General features: G+C 35.2%; 4 protein-coding genes and 1 long non-coding RNA gene across 5 annotated transcripts; 2 read left to right on the forward strand and 3 right to left on the reverse strand.

Moving 5' to 3' along the window:
* Positions 1 to 4157: 4157 nt before the first annotated feature.
* LOC116770136 (ATP-dependent RNA helicase DDX42) lies at positions 4158 to 10842 on the reverse strand. The gene is made up of 15 exons (XM_061527795.1): positions 10395 to 10842; positions 10221 to 10311; positions 9221 to 9390; positions 8876 to 9116; positions 8348 to 8504; positions 7738 to 7877; positions 7413 to 7512; positions 7149 to 7277; positions 6635 to 6809; positions 6451 to 6547; positions 6035 to 6185; positions 5505 to 5698; positions 5077 to 5186; positions 4468 to 4612; positions 4158 to 4326 (listed from the first exon to the last, which is right to left on the reverse strand). Exons 1-15 carry the CDS (start codon positions 10634 to 10636, stop codon positions 4192 to 4194), a joined length of 2277 nt encoding a protein of 758 aa, XP_061383779.1. The 5' UTR covers positions 10637 to 10842; the 3' UTR covers positions 4158 to 4191.
* Positions 10843 to 11009: 167 nt separating this feature from the next.
* LOC133320212 (uncharacterized) lies at positions 11010 to 11802 on the forward strand. Its single transcript, XR_009753649.1, has 2 exons — positions 11010 to 11359; positions 11498 to 11802. It is a non-coding gene; the product is annotated as an uncharacterized LOC133320212 (long non-coding RNA).
* An 82-nt stretch (positions 11803 to 11884) lies between these two features.
* On the reverse strand, positions 11885 to 13238 carry LOC116770393 (partner of Y14 and mago). The gene is made up of 3 exons (XM_032661848.2): positions 13045 to 13238; positions 12490 to 12753; positions 11885 to 12276 (listed from the first exon to the last, which is right to left on the reverse strand). The coding sequence occupies exons 1-3, from the start codon at positions 13076 to 13078 to the stop codon at positions 12014 to 12016; spliced, it is 561 nt and encodes a 186-aa protein (XP_032517739.2). The 5' UTR covers positions 13079 to 13238; the 3' UTR covers positions 11885 to 12013.
* Positions 13239 to 13846: 608 nt separating this feature from the next.
* Positions 13847 to 16071, forward strand: LOC116770250 (protein lin-37 homolog). The gene is made up of 6 exons (XM_032661646.2): positions 13847 to 14150; positions 14285 to 14399; positions 14487 to 14690; positions 14810 to 14948; positions 15407 to 15555; positions 15904 to 16071. The coding sequence occupies exons 1-6, from the start codon at positions 14069 to 14071 to the stop codon at positions 15911 to 15913; spliced, it is 699 nt and encodes a 232-aa protein (XP_032517537.2). The 5' UTR covers positions 13847 to 14068; the 3' UTR covers positions 15914 to 16071.
* On the reverse strand, positions 16033 to 18584 carry LOC116770248 (rRNA N6-adenosine-methyltransferase ZCCHC4). The gene is made up of 6 exons (XM_032661645.2): positions 18207 to 18584; positions 17704 to 17945; positions 17128 to 17331; positions 16689 to 16893; positions 16263 to 16592; positions 16033 to 16155 (listed from the first exon to the last, which is right to left on the reverse strand). Exons 1-6 carry the CDS (start codon positions 18498 to 18500, stop codon positions 16069 to 16071), a joined length of 1362 nt encoding a protein of 453 aa, XP_032517536.2. The 5' UTR covers positions 18501 to 18584; the 3' UTR covers positions 16033 to 16068.
* Positions 18585 to 21002: the final 2418 nt, after the last annotated feature.

A 21002-nucleotide genomic window follows, 5' to 3' on the forward strand; every position in this document is an offset into this window, starting at 1 on the left:
CGATGGAAAGATTAAAACATACTTATGCATAATATTTCTCTTTGACACTCTTTGTAAATTAATTTAAAGACTTGTCACAACATGTCTTACAAGGTTATTGGTAATTATTTAATTTGACATACTTTTAAAATGTAAGATTATCCCGGCAGAATCTAGATAGGTGTCCACTAATTACTCATGAACAAAGCGTTTGCCCATTGCATGCTTATAGTAAGATTGAATCCTCACTACATACGAAGCGTTTCCCGTGTTTCGTTCAATAACTTACATTGATTTAATTCTATAATGTGCGAAAATGTTTAAATGGAAATCTGTTCTCTAATAGTTAAATTTCAATCACAGAGGCAAACAAATGACATTACATTGTTTGTTTGGTTGGTTGTTTTAAATGTGGCCTTCATCCGTGCAAAGACTTGCACACTATATTCTGTCAGAGTCGTGAATGACATTACATTATCGGTATAAATTTACATCAGTATATTTTATATAATTTGACATCATGTTTATTTATCGATTTTTTTAAATTTGAAACATATTGCTACTGAAATGGACAGTAGAATTTTTAAAGGCGCTCATCTCTATCATCAAATCTGTGTCTTATACTCTAAGTAACATAGAAAATAAACGACGAGTTACATATACGAATATACATCATCATCATCGTCATTAGCCTTGGTGGTCATCTATTGCACATAACAATCCCCAGGCTCCGCCGTGACATGACATGAGATGGCTTCTGAGTCCAACGAAATCCTGTCACACTGTTTAGTTTATCAGTCCATCTAGTAATGAACACATGTGCTCTTGAAAATACGTTTACAACTCTTAGACTATATCAGCTCCTTTGTATTGTATTAACAATATAATATAATAGCTATTCTGCTGTGACAACAACAAACGTGAAGCAAGTATCCAAGGAGTATTATTGTGTCCGTTACATAAATTAGATTCAGACGGTGTTTGAACCACACTCATTCAATGATTAGAGTTCTTATCTACAATCAACGGTCGCGTGCAAGACAGCAATCAGACGAATAAATTAAAACTTAGACGATCGCAACTGCTTTATGTGTATTCAGAACGTTTTACTAATTCCATCACTAGGTATAAATAGTCTTATGTTGTTGACGGCTTCGTATATTAAAATAGTGTTTAATATAATTAAATTCTTACTCAAAATTTAATACGAGAGCCAAGAATCTAAATAACACTTTTATGGCCTTATTATAAGAACTTGTGTACGTCAAATGTTAACACTTAATATTTGAGTAGTAAGTATTTAATGCTAATGTTACCGTAGACCGTGTTATTAAAATATGTATAATAATAAATAATAGATATGTATCTACATCTAGTAGATGCGGTTGGACTATATGTACCTAACCGAGGTTATTCCAAAGTTAAATAGATACTAAAACAATTCTCCATTATTTATTTTAAAAAAAATTGCAACAACTACATTTATAACTATGTTATTAATATATATCAAGTACGATACCTTTGGCAGATATTCATATATTTTTTTATTTCATGATTCTGCTTTAGCGTGGATAGAATACCTTTATATTAGATCCAGAACATTATCTAACAATAAAATCAAAATGCAGTAGTTACTTTAATTATCAAATATCAAGATAATTTAATGAGGAAATTAAAGCAAAATCTTTTATAACATTCAGAATGATTTATAACCAAATAATAGTAGACATGAATATTAAAATAATGTTTAATTAAATAAGAAAAAAGGTTCTTTATGACTACTACAGCCTTTTTTGTACTTATTATGTTAGTTGAAATTCTTGTAAAAAATACTACTCATTGTACATCCGTATAGCATCCGGTTGGTTGGTTTTTCTGATAACAAAAAAGGTTTCGAATTTTATGATAAGTACATGAGATTATAGTTAAGATCCTTAGAAATAAATAATATTGAACTGCCTAATTAATAATTTTCTGTTTAGAGTCAGTCAGTCAAGTTATCATGCTAACTTTTTAAGGATAGACCAGCTAAGATATCATCTAAGGATATTTATAGGTAACAGAGCCAAGAAGTGGTCATACGACTAGAGCTCGACATGGGCTGGCTCGACCGGGGAGGTGCCACACTCTCTGAGAAGATCGGCGTGAAGTAGCCTTTAATGGCTGCAATTCGTCCACTGAGTGAGAGAGCCGTTTCCCTGTTCCTATTCCCATTCTTGTCTACCCTTTCTCTTTTCCTTCCCTTTCCTTTCCCTCTTCTACAATAACAGTCAGCAACACATCTACCACATCCCTTACAGCTACGTAACCCTGAAAATGTTTATAATATGAAAACGGCTTAATGTATAAAGTTGCCAATACTTTTATTGTTTTTCGAAATAATCTCCGTTCCTTTCTACACATCGTTGCACTTGATGGATCCACTGAGAAAAGCAGTGGGCCTATTGTTCTTTAGGGGTCTCTTCTATGGAATTTTCGTATTTCAAGTCTCGTAAAGCGAATACCATAAGCGAAGCCAACTACTAATTTTTATCTTCAGACTTGGTAATAAATAGGGCGCCAGGTCCGGAATGTATGGCGGATGACTCGTTATCTCAACACCTGCCATAGTCAAATATTCAACAGGCCGTTTTGCGGAGTGCGCCAATGCATGTCGTGGTGAAGAAGCATCCTCTTTCAGGACGCTGCTGTCGATTTTTTTTCAAGACAACAGGCAAACACCGATTGACATACTGGCCTGCAGTAACTATCCTTCCATCTTGTAGCGCAACTGTCGAGATGTGACTTTTCCGACCAAAGAATGAGGCAATCATTTTATATCCTTGACTTTTTACTTCTTTATCTCAGTTGTAACAAGAGTTTTAGAATTGCCTCCAATTCACAAAAACAAATAACAAATGAATGCAATATACTACATTAGGTTACGAAAGAGTTTTAAAATTGAAGTTCAATAAAAAGTTTCTAACTGGCCCGCTCTAAACATTTTCAGTGTTACCCACATATTGCAGATGTCCATGGGCGACGGTGACTACTTTCCGTCAAGTAGGAAGACTGCTCGTTTACCAAGTTTGATATAAAAAACAATCGAAAAAGGGTGAATATGTGTCGTGGATTTAAATAGATTTACTAAACAACGCTGATGTTTTGACGATTCCACCCAAAGGTCATAAGTCGATATGAGAATTTTTTTTTGTGCTATTAACATAAAGAAATTGACGGTTAGTATTTGTCAAATATCTGAATGTTAACGTAACGATTAAGTCGTAAATAGTTAACTGTTTTCTTGGTTTTGTTATAAATAGAAACATCTGTAGTTATTAGAATGGCGTCTTAAAATTATATTATATTGATAAAAGAAATCGACCTTTAGTTAAAGAGGTTTGTTTTCACTTTTCAAGCTAAGGCTTTCATAGTACCTTCTTCTAGAAACGTTTTGTAATTTGATAGTACAATAATTAAGGTAAAAAAAAGATTAAAGAATAATAGCGAGATTTTTTCAATAACTTTGATGTTGTGCACACATCTATCTATTGATAATATTATTTAGTAATATTTTACTAACTCCATATATAATCTATATAAGTGGAACTGTCTCGAGGGTAGACGTACATCATTGTGAATGTATACGGAGCTGTATAAATCTGTTATCTCTTTCTAGCACAATAACCTCAAGAATCTACCAATTTGTTAGACTTCTTCTTCCAGTGACATCATGAGCCCAAGTATCAAGAATCATTGCTGTCAACGTCGATACTTGCAGTGAACACATGCAGGGAACCATTCCAGAATAGAGATGCTGTGACCTTGAAGTATATACTGCCCCGACCGCAGAACTAACTTGGAGGTTAAAAAACAATTTTCAAAAATAAATTATATAAATCCATAGCAATATCAAAATACCTCCAACTCAAGCGTTACCAGAGAAATGTCCTATTTCTATGTCATCGGTAAATGTTGATCCTGCACCTGCTCCTCCTCCGCTTTAATACAGCTTTCACGTTATAACGTGACCGTTGCGGGCCCGTTGCTACACACGCTACTGGTCTTTATAGTAATTTAACGAAACAAAAGAATTTCGGAACATCTTCATGAGTGAGTTATAATTTATTTTCTTTGCTATTTGTATTGTGACAGGGGCGAGGGAGGGGGAGGGGGAGGGGGAGGCAAAACACATAAAAGGCATCATATCAACTGTAATATATTGTATGTACACTATTCCCAGCGGCTCTTCTTGCCGCTCTTGCGCAGTCTCTCGGTTTTGTCCGTGTTCGCGTTGGCCGGCGCGTTCACCCCCGGCTGGAGGACGGGCCGCGTCTGCTCCCAGGAGTGGTCCGACGACGCGGTGAACTGGAATAGATCAGCATTATAATAACATCAGAAATGACTCGGTTGATGCTTGTGAACAAATACGTACTGGTCTAATACATGTAATGGGTAATGTCTTGTCCATTCCTGCTGGTAGATGTAAAAGCATTAGGTATATCTCACCTGGTTGTATTGTGAGCGGAAGGCTTGTTTGAGCGAGGCGAGGCGGTCGGTGGCGGGGCCCCCGGCCTTCTCTACCGTCTTCTCCACGCTGGCTGTGAGAGACACCTCGTCGTTGTAGGCGGGCAGCCCGGGACGCTCTTTGTAACTGAAACAATCCATGATGGATACAATCGTTACTTCTATTTAATCTTGTGATTCTTTCTCTTCTTCTTCTGTTTCTTTCTTTCTCGCAGACTCTATTTTTGACTGACAATATAGTTTTGGATATCTCCTGGGACTTCTAGCTCAGCAGTGGGCTGGAACTGAAGAGTATAAAGCCTGTCGACTTAGACGTTATAAGACCCACAACCAGCTCTATCACAAAACTCTTCTATCGGAAGTACTATTCCACGGATTACCACGGATTACACATTATATGCATTTTTTCAATCTCAATCATCTTGATTTCTGTACATATATTTGTGACCGGAACACCAGTTTCTCATCCGATGGATTAAAGATCTCATCTATTAATTTCTCTCGTCTCCATAAAACTGGGACGTGTCGTGACTCTCAGTTCGTCTTCAGAGCCAGCCAGTGTGTATTCTCCATATAATGTGAACCATATACCCGAGTCCGCAGCCGCCTATGTTCAGATTCTTGCCCTTCCCCTTCTTGAACCGTGATTTCCGGAACCACGTTGACTGCATCGCTAGCTGCATCAACTCCTCCGGCACCTCCTGACAGATGGAAAATACGCAATGTATTACAATCATATGTATATTGTTCAACCATGACAATGAGGGAAATATAAGGAAACTTGATCGACCACAGACATCCAATGTGAACTGTTGGCTCATATCTTAGAACATGCAGGTTTTATCTGATTATTTTTCTCTATGACTTAGACCAGGACAAATAAAAGTACCAATTATAAACGTATAAACAGCATTATTTTTCAATGCCTAACATCATAGCAGAAATCTAGTTCTAAGTCAGTTTCACCCAGGCCGTGCCTATGGGCTGTAGCTGTATATGTAATCTCTGTTCCACCAGACCTGCTGCACTCCCTCAAGGTTCCTGAGCAGGTGTCCCGCGAAGTCCTTGTCCCTGTCCCGGGACAGCAGCGTGTGCGCCGTCCCCGGGACGCCGGCCCTCCCCGTGCGGCCCACTCTGTGTGTGTGTGTGTCGATGTCGCGCGCCACGGTGTAGTTCACCACCGTGCGGATGTGAGGGATGTCCAAACCGCGAGCTGGGAACGGAAACATCAGTAATTTGTATTAAATTAACTCTGCAAACGGACATTACGCTGGTTAAAAAAAAAGTTTTGTAGAATTAACTCTTAGTTAACAACATCTCTATTTCACCAAGTCCCAAGCTTGGATTAACCGATACCAAAACAAGTGGATGTATAATAATCGTAACCAACCAATAAAACTCGACGAATCTTAATGAAATTTGCCAAAAAAATAGAATACGTTTCTGTACTGAAACGGCTCTCAGTGGCGGCCATATCACCTCCTGTTCAAAGCCGTCCCATCTGTCTCTAAGACAAGGACATCTGTCCGCACTACTGCATCCTCATTACCAGCTACGTCGGTGGCGACGAGTATGTTGCTCTCCTGTCTCTTGAAGGCCGTGATGACCTTGTTCCTGTCCGCCTGCTCCAGGTCTCCGTGCAGCAGCAGCGCGTCATACTGCTGCACGCCGAGGTTTGCTGCTGTCTGTTCCGCTTCCAACTGCTCAAAACACTATACTGTTATGAGGTCCTTATTGACGATACTAATATGTTCTTAAAATCCTCAGTTCAATGTTAAAACATTTTTTCGAGAATCTTAGTGTACGAGGTATAGCTGAGGATCAACATTTATTTTTCTATAGTTATGTTTGGAATACTTTGAGCTAAAACACAAGTCAAGTAGGAGCTGCTCATGCGGGTCGTGTCGATGAATTGATTTTTGGATGTTGTAAAGATATCCTGAACACGTATAAAAGCGAGATCACCTTCTTCGTAACAAATATCAACACGCTCCCCGACGACAGGAAGTCGACTAAATTCTCCAACAGCCAGGGCCACTTCTCTTCCGGTTTATTGAAGATACTGAAACAGCAAAGAAGAGCTTCAGAACCAACTATCTCTATTGATAATGCCGGGGGAGTGTATTGGACCACTGGACGTGTATCTCACGTGACTCGTTGCTTCACCAGCTTGGAGGCTTCTCCGGCCGCTCCGTGTTGGACTCGCACGGGGTCGTGGAGAGCGTCACGGGCGAGGCGCTCCACACGACGAGGAAAGGTCGCGGAGAACAGCAGGGCCTGGCGCTCAGGACGGACGTGGCTGCAGATGGAACGGACCTGAGGCTCTGGAGGAAGAGGATGGAAAGATTAATATAGAGATACAGGACATACACGGGACACACGTGTAGGCTATCAAATATATTGCATCTGTGAAGATGTCTGCTGCTGAGCTTAATAATTCATTACAGAACTGCGAGAAAACAACATTTTTGTTTCCGTAATTAAACTATGTTAAATAGAGCGTGGATTTCATACGGACGAAACCAGAGGCTGGTGTGTCAGACGCATTTCATTCAAATATTTAATATATTACACGGTATAGATTAACGAAAAATTTAAGGCGATTGTTTAAAGTTTTGTGGTAGAAATATATAGACTATCTAGTAAATTTAGACACGACGAACCAAACCCCATGTCGAACATCCGGTCGGCCTCGTCCAGCACCAGGTACGTGACGCGCTGAAGATTGGTCGCCTTGCACTTCACCAGGTCGATGACCCGCCCCGGAGTGCCAACGACTATCTCCGCGCCCCCTACAAACACAGCGGTTGAAGGATATAAAATACCATGTAAGATCCTCTTCCAAACTGTCGCCGACAGTCCCCGCCACTCACATATTTAATAAACTATTTGGTAAATCTTAATTTTAAATAACAACAGGTCCGTACCTTCCAAAGCCTTACTCTGCTCCCACTTGGACCCCCCTCCATAACAACAAACACATCTGATGTTGTATACTTTGCCAAATTTCTTCGCCTCCATGTATATCTAGTGGAACAAAAACATACACACACGTGACACACGACAGAACTCGAATATGGCCGATCTAATACATGGCTAATGTGTTTAAAATCTAAAGTATATATAATTCTCATCGACTTGATCGAACACAGCGTTACATACAGACGAAACAAAATATAATTTTTAAAATAATAACAAAAGCCTAAACTTAACAAATATCATTATTATAAATATTAATATTAATATGTATACTTGTTGAGCCAACTCCCTAGTGGGGGCCAGTATGAGTCCGATGGGCCCATCCCCCGGAGCCAACTCTTTCTGATCCATGATGTGGACGAGCAGTGGCCAGAGGAATGCTGCCGTTTTACCAGAACCAGTGCGGGCAATACCTAGTGTTTGGAGACATTAAGTTAACATGACATATATATATAGGAACTGACAAAACCACTATCAGCCCCAGTCTTAGCTACGCCATCCATGAAACATGTAGTAAAGATATTTTAGATTTCTATACAGAAAATATATTTTATTTATATATGCTCTATTACACCCTTTTTTCTATTTTTATGCTAAAAGTAAGGATGGAAAAGTTAAATGTTTTTGAACAAACACATGTCTGCAATCTCCTTTATTTTGGCGACATTAGATATTATTGATTATTACTCGATTTGGGATATTTATATACAAGTGCCGCGTACAAACATAAAGTGTGTTTTATAAAAGGTCAAGAAAACTTAATCGAGGCCAGGGTATGCATATATTAAAATTAAAACTTTCAAACGTATTAAAATATTTTGGAGTAAAATAAAATGTTCCTGGAAGCACGTCTCCTGAACCGGGATACACAAGTCTAGATCACCTATGAGATCCCTTCCGGAGAGCGCCGCTGGTATGCCAGCCGCCTGCACCGGCGTCGGCTGAGTGTACTCTGACTTTCGAATAGCCTTCATCAGCTGTTCATCGAAGCCCAAATGACCGAAACTACTCACAGGTTTCGGAGGATCAGGTCCGGAAATCTGGAGACGATGAGATATTACATTGAAATAAATTCAAAACAACTTTTTCGTACTTTTTTACGTGCCGTTGTATTACGATTGTCAATGAGCATTACGATTTCTATAACGAACTCACTAAGAATAGGTTCGTAGGAAATATGTACACGGTAGAAGTGGGAGCGAGAGGTATAACGGCAAAATCTCTCTACAACCCACTGAAAGACCTCTTCCTGTCCGGAACTAATATCAATTCATTCTTGGAACGTACTTCGAAGGCAGCCCTAGTGGGTTCTTTCCAAATTTGGGTAGATAGAGAGAGGAGCTTGGACCCGCACGGTGATCCATTGAACCCTGCGGAGTTTCGTCATAAATGTATTAATATTTAAACGCACCTTGACCCCCAAGTTTTTCTTCAGCTCTTCCACCTGATGCTGCTCTAGTTTCTCTATATCTTCGTGTGGTGTATAGAAGTTCTTTTCGAACGGTTCATACTGAATCTCCGAATGGTCTATCGGTGGCAGCGGATCTATAAACTTTTTCTTAGGAGGAGCGATAGGATTTCCATCCTCGTCATACTCTATTTCAACGTCGGAGCCATCATCGGCTGTCTGGAGTGGATTATCTTCCATGTATCTAAATAAAATGTTAAATAATTTTAATGACAAAAAACAATATTGCTATTGAAAATGTAATACTAATGTGTCTGCCTACTTCAACCAGCCATGAAGACTACTCACTTATAGTAACTTTCTTCGTCGTCCATCTCATCAATATCTCCTCTGGTCCCTCTCCCGGCATCACCTTTTCCACTAACCGCATTCTCTTTGCTAACCTTCATATCTTTTGCCGCCTGTTTCTCCAGACCGGCCATGTACGCGTCCAGGGGATCTTCCTCTTCTTCATTTGCCTAACGACACATTTAAAATAGTAGTACTAGCTTTTGTTATGTAGATAGATAGTTTATAAAATAGTTATAGTTACAGCCGCCATATGTGAAACATACTACATTTAGTGTTCTGTACTTAAAAAGGCTGTTATAGAATAACAACCACCTATGTAGGATGTGGATCAAAATTAAGAAAATATTTTTAGACTATCTGACAATTACAGTTATATCTGATCTTAAACAAATCATTGAAGTAAATATAAATATAATTAAAAATAACCATTATTCATATTATTACTGAACTCATAATCTGATAATTAGAGTGAACAGGATAGATATTTCTTCATGTGCGGCTGTATACTTGGAGTAAATACCTTTATATTTAAAAAAAAAAATAATAAGCATCACATTTCTTGTGCTTTTTTAACTCTTATAATATATTCAACCATGCTTAGAAATAGAATTTCAAATATGACATTGTTATTGTGGTAAAATAACTCCATAGAATCTCTAGTACAGATTATAAAACCCTCAACCTCATAAATCACAAAAAGTATTAATTATCTTGAAAAAAGATTTTTCATTTTCAAAATATTGTTTGTTGATCCAGTCCCTGGTCGAAGCTGAGCAGTTCCAAAACCCAAATAAAGGAGAAATATTCTTAAAGCTACTAAGAGTCACATGACGTAAATACCATAAAAGTAATGTTCTCACAAATATTTAGGTACAGATTTAAATCATTATTTAGCCATGAACTTTTCCTGCCAGCCTATTGGATCAAACAAATATATAGTGCCTTAAGACATTCAGATTTTGTTTTGCTTGAGGTTTTTATAAATGTAATATTTTACCCTAGAGCTGTTGGCTTCATTAGTAGGGCTCCCTGGTGCTGGTATATAAGCAAGAGCTGGAGTCGGAGGCTCATCATCTTCATCAAAATACCTTCAAGCAAACATTATAACTTTGTTTGGTTATATTTTTCATTACTATGAATCCCCAACGAGCTTTATGTTAATGATACTCACTCATCTTCAGTCTTAGCTCGCTTTTTCCCAAGTGTACCCCAAGTACCACCGATGGCGTTCTGTGTTATCGCGTTCATAGTTGAATAACCCTGCTTCGATAACCCGGGATTCGGAGGAGGGACAGCATTCATTTGGGAAGGAGGCGGAGGAACAGCGTGTAGTGAAACGTTCGAAGGGTTCCGTTTTGGCATCGTGAATCCGGAAAATCCGAACCCCTTGCCCCCACTCGAATTGTAACTCATGTTGATGTTATAAATTCAAGCACTTAAACATACATTACAAATTAGTGTCTTTATGTTACCACGTAAATGGTCTCATTAGTTTTATATTATTTGTAGAGTTTAAGATTTATTGTATACATAATAAAATTTATTAGTAAGGAACGACACTTAAATATAAAGGTAACTTTTCGTCGATTTGTTCAGGATTCAGGAAACTAAAATGTCAAACATGCATAAATGTCAAATTATGTCTCAAGGAGTTACTCGTTTAAAAATATATTAGAAATTATTTTCATATATTTGACATGTAAAATATCTGATGTTCAGAAGTTATATCTAAAGAAATAAAATTATACACCTATTAAATTAATAATCAAGAATTCAGTATATAGTAACATGTTAAAACCACAGTGACAACAGATTGTACCTAAACCACAGATATTATGACTTTGACATTTAGTTTTAAACTTGACATAAATTTTTCATATTGAACTATCAACAATTATCAACGTTATCCACTACTTGTTTTTCTGTGTTAAAGAACGCAAAATGTTTTTCAAAGTATTCATGTTGATATTTTCTGCCTTAGCAATTAGCAATGTTGAAGCAGCGCACAGCTATGACTTTGGAGACTTCCTAGCCACAGTTTTAGGAATTGGGATATCTGTTATTGGTATTCTTGCGTGTTTAGGTAATTACGCCAGACAGAAAGCAAGAAACGAGTTTATTTAAATTATATTCAACGTAAGTAAGCAAAATTAGATTATAATTATTGTGTAATATTCTATTTTATAAACTTGTTAAGATTCTTGCTAAACAAGTTTGAATAAAATCCTGCAACATTTTTCTATCAATAAAACCTGTCATTTTATATATTTCCAGGTATAATCGCAGGATCAGAATATATCGTATCGAGGTAATCGTAAATATGTTTCTGTCTAATGAACAAGAACATACAACAAAACAAATGTAATTATTATTGCACATTTATATTTCTTATCTGTTATATCTGAGTTTGGCTGAAATAATATTATTAAAATCTTTTTTTTATCCTTTGACATAAAATGTAAAAAAATATCTATGATATAAAAAAACAATATTGTGATTTTTGATTATTATATTATACATGTGAAATATGGTGTTGCTGTATGGTACTTTAGTGAGGCAATAAATATGTATATATTAAAGATTTTGTATCATTAATTTTTTAAATTCACAATTTTCTTTTTTCATTGGAAGGTAGAAGAGGAATATGGAATAACAAAAAAGTTTTAATAGTTGTAAATAAAATTTTATTTTTGAGAATACTCAAATCCTGAGCTGATAGTCGGTGAGCTTTCAAATAAAAGAAAATGATTGCTTTATAATTTCTTACAAAGTTATGAACGTTGGCTCAATTCATCCGCAATTTTTCTCTAATAACTCTATTTCTTTGACAATTTCACTTTTCTTAGTAATTTTTTCTTTCTGTTCTTTGTCAGGATTTTTAAGGGAACCAGATTTGATTTTCTCTTCCAGTGTTTCTATATCCCTCAGTTTCTTTTTTAAGTTCTTGAGTCTTTTAGCAGGGTCGGTGGTCGTACTCGGGGCTGTCTTGAAGCTGGGTTCTATTATCTCGCATGTTGTAAGTTTTGAAAGTTTCTCAGCGGCTTCATCTACACCTGAAATATTTTTTTGAATTTAATATTATTGCTTTTACTGACTTTAAAAACTATTTAAATATTAAGTTCATTTGTTGTACCAAATATGAAATAACAAGAGATTTATGTAGACAGTTGATTTGGTTATAATACTAGATATAACAATAAGACTAAGTTGAAACAAGGTTTATAATATAGACTCTATATACTCTATATTATAGAGTATAATAGTACCTGTCTTCTTTTTTTTCTTCTTTTTTTCAACATTAATAATCATGCCAGGTATTGGTTGTATGACACCTTTTTTGGACTTTTTGGCTTCAGCGGCTATTTCTGGAGGAAGACCAACTGGGAGACCTGTGCTCTGCCGAGCTTTGAATTGCTTGCCTTTACTCTCATACAGAGGCACTTCTTCTTGAGGCACATAACCATCTTTTATGCGTCTAGGTTTTCTCCAAGTTCCATCGGGGCGCTGTGTAGCAGGTATAAATTTAGCCCCTAGAATATAGAACTCATTATGAATTATTATTATAATAGCTAGCATTATATATCGTGCGCCTTTAACCAATAACAACAGGTTGTTTACATGTGTAAATTAACTTTCTCCAGATAACTTGAAAACAATTATTTATGAACGTCTTTTATTTACGCGCCAATTAACATGACTGCACGTCCTAAATACTTGGCTAACAAGAAAATGATCACTGAAAATATATCTTAAATTTGATTATATTTTAAGAAATTATGAATTAGAATAAGAAATAATATAACTCTTTATTCAAATCTCACCATCAGCGTCATGTTGATATGCAGTTGTCGCCATTATTTTTCATTAACGTTTCGCTGCCGGCACTTATTATTTCTACAATTTTATAATACACACTTTAACATATAAATTGTTTAAATCTGGCAGTGTTACTTTTGAACCTAATAATAGGATTTAGTTAAGTCCTGGACTCGCCAATGAAATGCCAATATTGACATATACAAATTATCACGTCATTGTCAAAAAAATATTTACAACCTCTTGCGATTATAAATTATGTTTAACATATCAACTGTATTTGTCCTGATATAATTTTTTAGTTACGTTCTATTATTATTATTTTAAATTTTAAGGTCATTTAAATATTTCATTAAACAACTTTAGCTTTTTGAACCACTATATAGCTTAAATATAGTCTGTAATTTCATTATAAAACCAGAGATACTAGTAAAACAGCTTACTCAACCTAATCGTAAAACATTGTTTTGCATACTTTAATGCGGAGATAGATATAAAATTTTATCGTCAGAGAACTTAATTTTGTTAATAATATTCTCTTTCTTTAATTAATTAATAAATTTTAATACCTTGAAATGATAATTTTACAATAAAGCTTATGACTGAAAAAAATTAAACACCTTTCGGTTTCAAAAATTCATCAATCAATTTTTAGATTTTGTCATTATATTTGTTTAAAAAAATTATTAACTTGGCGCCATAAGGCCTAAACATCACAATTGAAATATTACGCTGGATGATAAATAATAAGTCGTAAAGTCATATAACTAGTGACATCTGTAGTGTAAATCTGGTTTATTTATTCTCATTGAAATATATCTGACATTTGACAAACTTAAACTGTTAAAACTAATAAGTAATAACTTTGTGTAAATGTTTACAAGGATTGTATGCTCCCGCTTTTGTTGTTTACTATCCTTATTTTAATCAAATGTATTACTGTGACTTGACGTATGACTAAATCTATCTTTTTAATTGTGTATATTTTGGATTTCCCTTTAATACCTTTTTTTTCATAACGAATAAAAAATGCCGTTGTCTAAAAGGAGAAGGTTGTTTACACCTAAAAAACACAAATCGAAACCGAATATAAAAGAAAGAGATTCAATTGGTAAAGTGAATAATGTCATTATAGTTTAATAAATTATTTTCAAAAGTATATTGTAAAAGTTAGAAACACATGAAGGCATTAAAAATTAAGATAATTTCAAAAAAAAAATTTCTATAATTTATCTATGATTACAGAGAATGAGGTTACAACAGCCCGAGGGCGCTTGAAGGGTGCTCTAATGGAAATGCTGGAACCTATGGCAGAAGAATCTGATGCCTCATCTGAATACACGCCCGTTAAAAGGGAAAGGTAATTTAGACCTATGTATATTAATAATTAAATTAAATTAATATTTAAACAACATTGACTCCCATTCTATCTATGTTATAAATTCAGAAAAGTAAGTCAAGAGAAATCGGAATCATCCTCAGATGAAGAGGAACAACTTGCTTCAAGAAAGTCTCCTCAAAGACAGTCATATGTCCTCAAGTTGTTTGACAGAAGTGTAGACCTCTCACAGTTCAGTGAGGACTCTCCACTTTATCCTATTTGCAGGGCATGGATTGCAAATCAGCCAAAAGCTAATTATAAGGAATTTGGGTATGTATGGAAACTTTAAAGATAGACAATAATATATCAATATATAGACATTTTATTGTAAAATGTGTCTGAACTCTGATTGTTTTCATAAATAACTAATTAGTTTACATATCATATAGGAAAAAAAATATTGAGCCCACAACACCATCAGATGATAGTTTAGAGTTACCGGGTCCAGAAGGACCACCTATATCCAAAATACCAGATTTAATACCAGAGCAGAAGGCCTGCAGTAAAGACAATATAAATTTAAACTATGTAAGTATATGCCTTCTTGTACCACACAAGTACAAAAATCTACTTCAGAAATATTTTAAGACCTTTCCGGAGTAGGCTTAACTTTGAATGTATAAATGTTTGTAAAAGTATTTTCTGCCAGTAATGTTAGTATGTCATAACATTACCCTCCATTACTTGGTCTTTAATTTTACTTTATTTATTATTTCTAAAGAATGTCAACAACATTTATGAATAAAGTTTATATATAGTAAACATCTTAGATTTAACGCAATGTAAAAAAAAAATTCTTCTATACTTTGGAGCATTAAATCCTTGAGCATTAGTTATACTAGGTTGATTCTGCTAATGATAAGATATCAAGTAGATAGGTAGATCATATAACAATATTAAGTTCTGTCATTTAGTCTTGCTACTTAGTACAATACATATATTGAACATAGTTTTATTTGATGCAACAATAATAACATATGCTTCAGAGGGAAGCACCACCACCTAGTAAAGACCAGCTAATAAGATGGCACACTGCTCGGTGGGCGAATGTACGCTCTGCCTGGCTACAACGAGCCCACGAAGCGGAGTCCAGATACAGTGCAACCCAGGCTGTACTCAATAAGATTAACATTAAGTGAGTATTTCTTGCTACGACATTTTATTAATAATTAATAAAGACCAGTAAGTGATTACCATCTGTTATTATTATTAAGTTTGTACAGATTCACAAATACAGATAACATCAAATAATTTATTGTGTTAATATTTTTGATTTAGAAACAGAGAGAGACAGTTTGTGGACATTTATAAGTTACACCTAGTAAATATTTAGTCATAATGATATTATTATATTGCCAATAATATACCATGGACAACAACTTTCACTAAGTTCCTGACAGCAGTTCTCTTAAATTTCAGTTATCTATTAATTTGTCAAATGTTACTTTTTTTCTGTTATTTTAAAACCCTTCTTTTATTTCAGTGCTATGTGATCATCTCTCCAAGACCGATTTTTTTTTTTCATATTTTTAATATAAGCCTTATTTGATATGATTTTCTATTAACAATCATTGTGATCAAATTCTATGGGATTTGTTAAAGAAAAATGTGATTATTATGATTTTAATCTTTAATAAACGTGTATTATTTATTTATGTTTTTTCTTCTTATTTTCTCCCTTGCTCTGTGGACATTCTGATTTCTTGTGACCTTTTTCATTGCAAATATAACAGGACTGTAACAAAATAAACAACAAAATATCAGAATAGAATTTTCCCGCGTGGTAAGATTCATTTAAAAATTAAAAATATAAATAAATTCCAAACATCTAAAGTCCCTCACCTGTGATTCAACAATAGTGCCGCAAACATGTCCTTTCTCCTGGCAACACCGTTCACATTTCTCACAGTGTACAAATGTAGGCTTCACACACCTCTTACAAATGTTACAGTGTTTGTATGTCATGCCATTCTTACTGGTGCATTCTCTGCACTTGGTGCAGTGTCTGTTAGATGTGGACACCCAGAATTTACACTTGTCACATAGTTTATAGCTGCTGTCATTGGAGAGGTCAATGGTAGAAAATGGTAGGTTAGTGAAGAACCTAACAGGTGATCCAAATTTGCGACCCCCATTCTTATTTCCAAACTTTTTGTGATTGGCATATTCCACCTTTAAAACATACAATATATATTAAATAAAAATTTTTTAAACATTAAAGATAATATACAAATAGGAAATAAATTTTCATCCAAGCCTATTCTTTACCTGATAATCATGCATTTTGATCTCGGGCATAATATTTTTAATATAAGGCTCTGCAAAGTATGGGAAAGCCCATATGATTGGCAAAATTTTATCAGCAGTTTCACATAATGTATTATACAAGTTAGATAGTTCTTTTATAGTCTGTATCAAAGGTTCAACTCTACCTCCAAACGGAGGGTCCATTACAATTGCAAGACCTTTGTTTCTGAAAAACGGTAAATACAGTTAATACAAGAAGAAAATAAAACCAATTTTCTATATTATACATACATTAGTATATTAAAATGAATTTTGGGTTTAATTAGTGGTTAAAAAGTCACAATGCCCACATCTAGCTGTGGGTGCATTATAATTTCTAATGTCTCTGTATTTATGTTATTATAGATGAGGAGCCATAGACTATTATCATAGATTAAAAAAAAATCAATTTATAACTTACTTAGACTGTTTCATGAATTTCTTAAGTATTTTTTCATCCTTATTACCATCAAAGAGGTAGTTGTTAAACATATTGTACCATAAAAACTTGTTAGTTGGATGAAACAGGTGGTGGCGAGTATCATAGTCCAGGAGCAGGGAGTTAAACTCGGGATGATCTTGAGCTGCTTCATGGATTGTTGGAGTGCCAATGCAGACGATATTACTGAAAAATGTTCAACAGTTGTTATTTAAAAATATATTTTTATAAAATCTATCAAAACAATATTTTTTAATGTCCAAACAAAAGGTATTATTCACTATTACTATTACCTGCAGTTAAAGTCTATAACACAAAATCAATAGCTTTTGAATTATACAATGTAAAAATATACTCATGTACAGCCTAATGAATGGTTTTAATTTGTTTGTCTTAAGATTCGCTGGAAAGAGGAACATAATGCATCCTAGGATTTTCACTCAAAGTGTAAATATACAAAAAACTATACAAGTGAAGTATGTATGAGCCATTATCATGAAACAGTTGATCGTTTTTGTATATTTGTGTGTAAAATGTGATTATCAACATTCAACATACCTTATCTTATTATTAGTCAATATCCCCAGCACAGTGCTGATAGCTTTCTTAGAGAATAAGTACTGTGCTTCATGGCCATCATTCTCGAGGGGTGGTAGTACGGTCGAGGGATGTGTTAGCTGTTCATTGGTCAGTGACAGGATAACTTTGTGATCCTTTATATGTTTCCTACTTTTGGATATTATGTACAGTTCCTTGCAGGTGTTGCAGTATGCTCTGTCTGATGGATGTTGAAGTTTAACCTTAAAAGTGGCACATTAACTTATATTTATATGTATAACATCTGTGACAGAAGCTGTATGCTTTAGATATGATATTCTTTTATTTAAAAAATATGTGATTATTTCCTTAAAATTGATTTGTAAGTTTTTCACAAGTAGTACATATTTGAATTGAATATAAATAAATTTTTAACTTATACTTGGGTCATTTCGCATTTGCGATTTATAAATTAACGTGTACACAGTAAGAGGACAAGTTTTGAGTAATTTAAGAAATCTAACCTCTTGCAAGTTCTTCCATGCAGCTTCTTTGTTTATCTTAGGGATAATGCTATAATATTTTTCATTTCTTTTCTTCACACCCTCTTTCTTCCACTCTTCTTCCTCAATGTGTACTGTACAGTCCTTCTTATTTCTACATGCAGAACATGCAAAATACCGGCCCTTAGGGGAGGCAAATAAGAGAGTCGGACCGTGCAAGCATAAAGGATGTGATGTTACATCTTCAACAACAACCTCTACAGGGCCAGAATTTTCAATTTTCTCTGCAGTTACATACTTCCTTTTCTTAGTCATCTTCAGTTTATTAATGTAATAAAAATAACGACTACACGTGAAAATGGAATGTGACAACAACAGGCTAACAGCACGTCCGTAACTTGTCACTTTTAACCATTGACAGCCTATTGTCAAAAATAAAGCTGGATACCCACCTATGTAATTGAAATTTTTGCTTATTTTGCTTGCTGAGTGATAAAAAGTTAGACTTTCGCAAAGAACCCAAAAGTCTGACTTAAACTGTACTACGTACTTGAAACAGTACAAGAGATGAGCCTGGTATATCAACATCTAAAAACACACAATAGTGTAGAAGCACGACAATCGTCGGTAAGTTTTTGCCTTTACTTCGGATAGAGTTGACCCTCATATATCCCATGGTGAATCATTGACTGGAAACTACCAGGAGTCCATTGACATCCGAACACGTCTTAGCATTCCAAACATGAAACAATCGACAGGGAAGGTTCACGACGACAATTTAGCGGTCCTATTAGAGCATCCGGGCTCGAAGCAGGAATTGAACTTGTAAGTAGAAACCTTCCAAAATACTGTTTACGACTACTTTCACGAGCAAAATCTACCTCAAAATTGTTATGCTCATAAAAATAAAGAAAACTCGTTCAAGATAGAAATGAGGAGGAATAATCTAGCTAGGGCGGTAAGATCAATTCTTAAATTAATTCAAGGAATATCGGTGCAAACCGCGGAACATCACAATAATTTTGACCAGGCAAAACATGAAGTAGATTTCGATAAAAAACCCCTTTTGAGTACTCGAAAACCACTTTTAAGAAAGAAAGCTTCTCTTGACCAAGGAACAAATTTACGACCATTATAAAAGCAAATATGAAGTGCCCAAAAGTTTCAGAATATATAGGGATCCGGACGGATACAAACCTGAAATTCTTCGCGTCGACTTCCACGGCATTCCACCAATGATGGAGGAAATAGATTATCATATTAAGAGATAATCGTCTAAATCTGCACCAGGACACGATGGTATCCCATATATAGTATTTAAAAAATGTTCATCGGTTCGTAAACATCTTAGAAATATATTCGATAAAATCTGGTCAAGGAAACAAATCCCGGAGTCCGTCGGGAAAGCAATCTTTGTCCTCATTTCACAAAAAGATCGAGTTACGGATCCGAAAGATACTAGACCGATAGCCTTAACAAGCACTGTAGCTAAAATCTTTTTCTCGGTCCTACAAACGAGAATGACGCCATTCATGCTTAATAACAGATATTTTAAGCCAAATCACCAGAAGGATTTTTTACCGGGGATATCTGGATGCCTAGAACACAACACTTTGTTGTCGGAGAACGTAAAAGATGCTAGAAAAAGCAAGAGGCAAATAATAGTTTGTTATATAGACTTAGAGAATGCGTTCGGGTCGATACAACATGAGCTAATGTTATTCGCGCTAAAATGGTATAACATTCCAATAGCAATTAGTGATATGATCGCGTCATATTACTCAAAATTAAAGTTTTCTATAATATCTAAAGAAGGCGTTTCAAAAACTTTTAAGTTATAATGTAGGACTATTTCAGGGCTGTTGTTTGTTTCCAATAATATTTAATATTGTAATTAATATTTTAGTAGATAAACTAATAAGCAACAATAAAAAATTGGGCTATCAGTTCAAGTTTAATGACAAATACACAGAATCCATCTTAGCCTTCGCTGACGATCTCGCAATACTGACACGTAACCCCAAACACTGTCAAGTTATATTGGTTAAGGTAGATAAATTCTGTGAGTGGACGGATGGATTGAGGACAAAACCAAATAAATGTCACTGTCTGTGTCTTGGTAGGCGAAATACAAAATATATCTCCTACGATCCGGGATTATCGTTAGGCGGTCAATGCCTTTACGGAAAATGCTCCTTTTAAATTTCTTAGTCGTAATATAGATAATATATTTAGAAGGAATAGTAGATTGCTTTTTGAACGATCTTAACAAGGTCGATAACCAACCGATTAGTAACGTCAGAAAAGCTTGGATCTACGGTAATGATCTAGTATCACGTTTGAATTGGCCTTTCCTTGTCTATGATTTTAGTAAGACCCTTCTGTCAAAAATATATGCAAGCATCGTAAAGCTTTTGAAGTTGTGGCTCGGGCTCGCGCTATCAGCAGATTCGTCAGCGTTATTCAGGGATCGAAATAATTTTGGGATAATTCTAAAAAGGCCATCGAAGCTCTATAAACACATAAGAGTTTTCAAGAGCAATATCCTGGGGAAATCCCAGGATGACGTTATTACATCATTCCCAAAAGACAAAGATACCCTAGAGCTAGAATTGAGACTTCAATTCCACAATCAGTTTATAATAGGGGAACAAAGTAATAGAGTAGGGTTAGGATCAAGTAGAAGAAGGCCAAAGATACGGATATATTAAAGACCCTTATTCGGCAAGACGAGAATTCTAAATATAAGATCCATGCAATGAGCCTAGATATGGAAGATTTTTGCATCCAATTAGCAGTACAATGGCGCACTTTAAT

This window comes from Danaus plexippus (assembly GCF_018135715.1).
Source record: "Danaus plexippus chromosome 13 unlocalized genomic scaffold, MEX_DaPlex mxdp_15, whole genome shotgun sequence".
Lineage (NCBI taxonomy): Eukaryota > Metazoa > Arthropoda > Insecta > Lepidoptera > Nymphalidae > Danaus > Danaus plexippus.

What these genes read in the sequence shown, in the direction of transcription:
- LOC116770250 (XM_032661646.2), top strand. Translation starts at nt 14,069, where the DNA reads ATGCCGTTGTCTAAAAGGAGAAGGTTGTTTACACCTAAAAAACACAAA. An exon ending in ACGCCCGTTAAAAGGGAAAG is followed by an intron (nt 14,400 to 14,486) that starts GTAATTTAGACC and finishes TTATAAATTCAG; the next exon opens with AAAAGTAAGTCAAGAGAAAT. An exon ending in GCTAATTATAAGGAATTTGG is followed by an intron (nt 14,691 to 14,809) that starts GTATGTATGGAA and finishes CATATCATATAG; the next exon opens with GAAAAAAAATATTGAGCCCA.
- LOC116770393 (XM_032661848.2), bottom strand. Translation starts at nt 13,078, where the DNA reads ATGGCGACAACTGCATATCAACATGACGCTGATG. An exon ending in ATATCAACATGACGCTGATG is followed by an intron (nt 12,754 to 13,044) that starts GTGAGATTTGAA and finishes TCTATATTCTAG; the next exon opens with GGGCTAAATTTATACCTGCT. An exon ending in GAAGAAAAAAAAGAAGACAG is followed by an intron (nt 12,277 to 12,489) that starts GTACTATTATAC and finishes AAAATATTTCAG; the next exon opens with GTGTAGATGAAGCCGCTGAG.
- LOC116770248 (XM_032661645.2), bottom strand. Translation starts at nt 18,500, where the DNA reads ATGACTAAGAAAAGGAAGTATGTAACTGCAGAGAAAATTGAAAATTCT. An exon ending in TTGACTAATAATAAGATAAG is followed by an intron (nt 17,332 to 17,703) that starts GTATGTTGAATG and finishes AACATTTTTCAG; the next exon opens with TAATATCGTCTGCATTGGCA. An exon ending in GCACTATTGTTGAATCACAG is followed by an intron (nt 16,156 to 16,262) that starts GTGAGGGACTTT and finishes ATTTTGTTACAG; the next exon opens with TCCTGTTATATTTGCAATGA.
- LOC116770136 (XM_061527795.1), bottom strand. Translation starts at nt 10,636, where the DNA reads ATGAGTTACAATTCGAGTGGGGGCAAGGGGTTCGGATTTTCCGGATTC. An exon ending in ATGAAGCCAACAGCTCTAGG is followed by an intron (nt 9,391 to 10,220) that starts GTAAAATATTAC and finishes ATGTGTCGTTAG; the next exon opens with GCAAATGAAGAAGAGGAAGA. An exon ending in CGTCGCCACCGACGTAGCTG is followed by an intron (nt 5,699 to 6,034) that starts GTAATGAGGATG and finishes TTCCGTTCCCAG; the next exon opens with CTCGCGGTTTGGACATCCCT.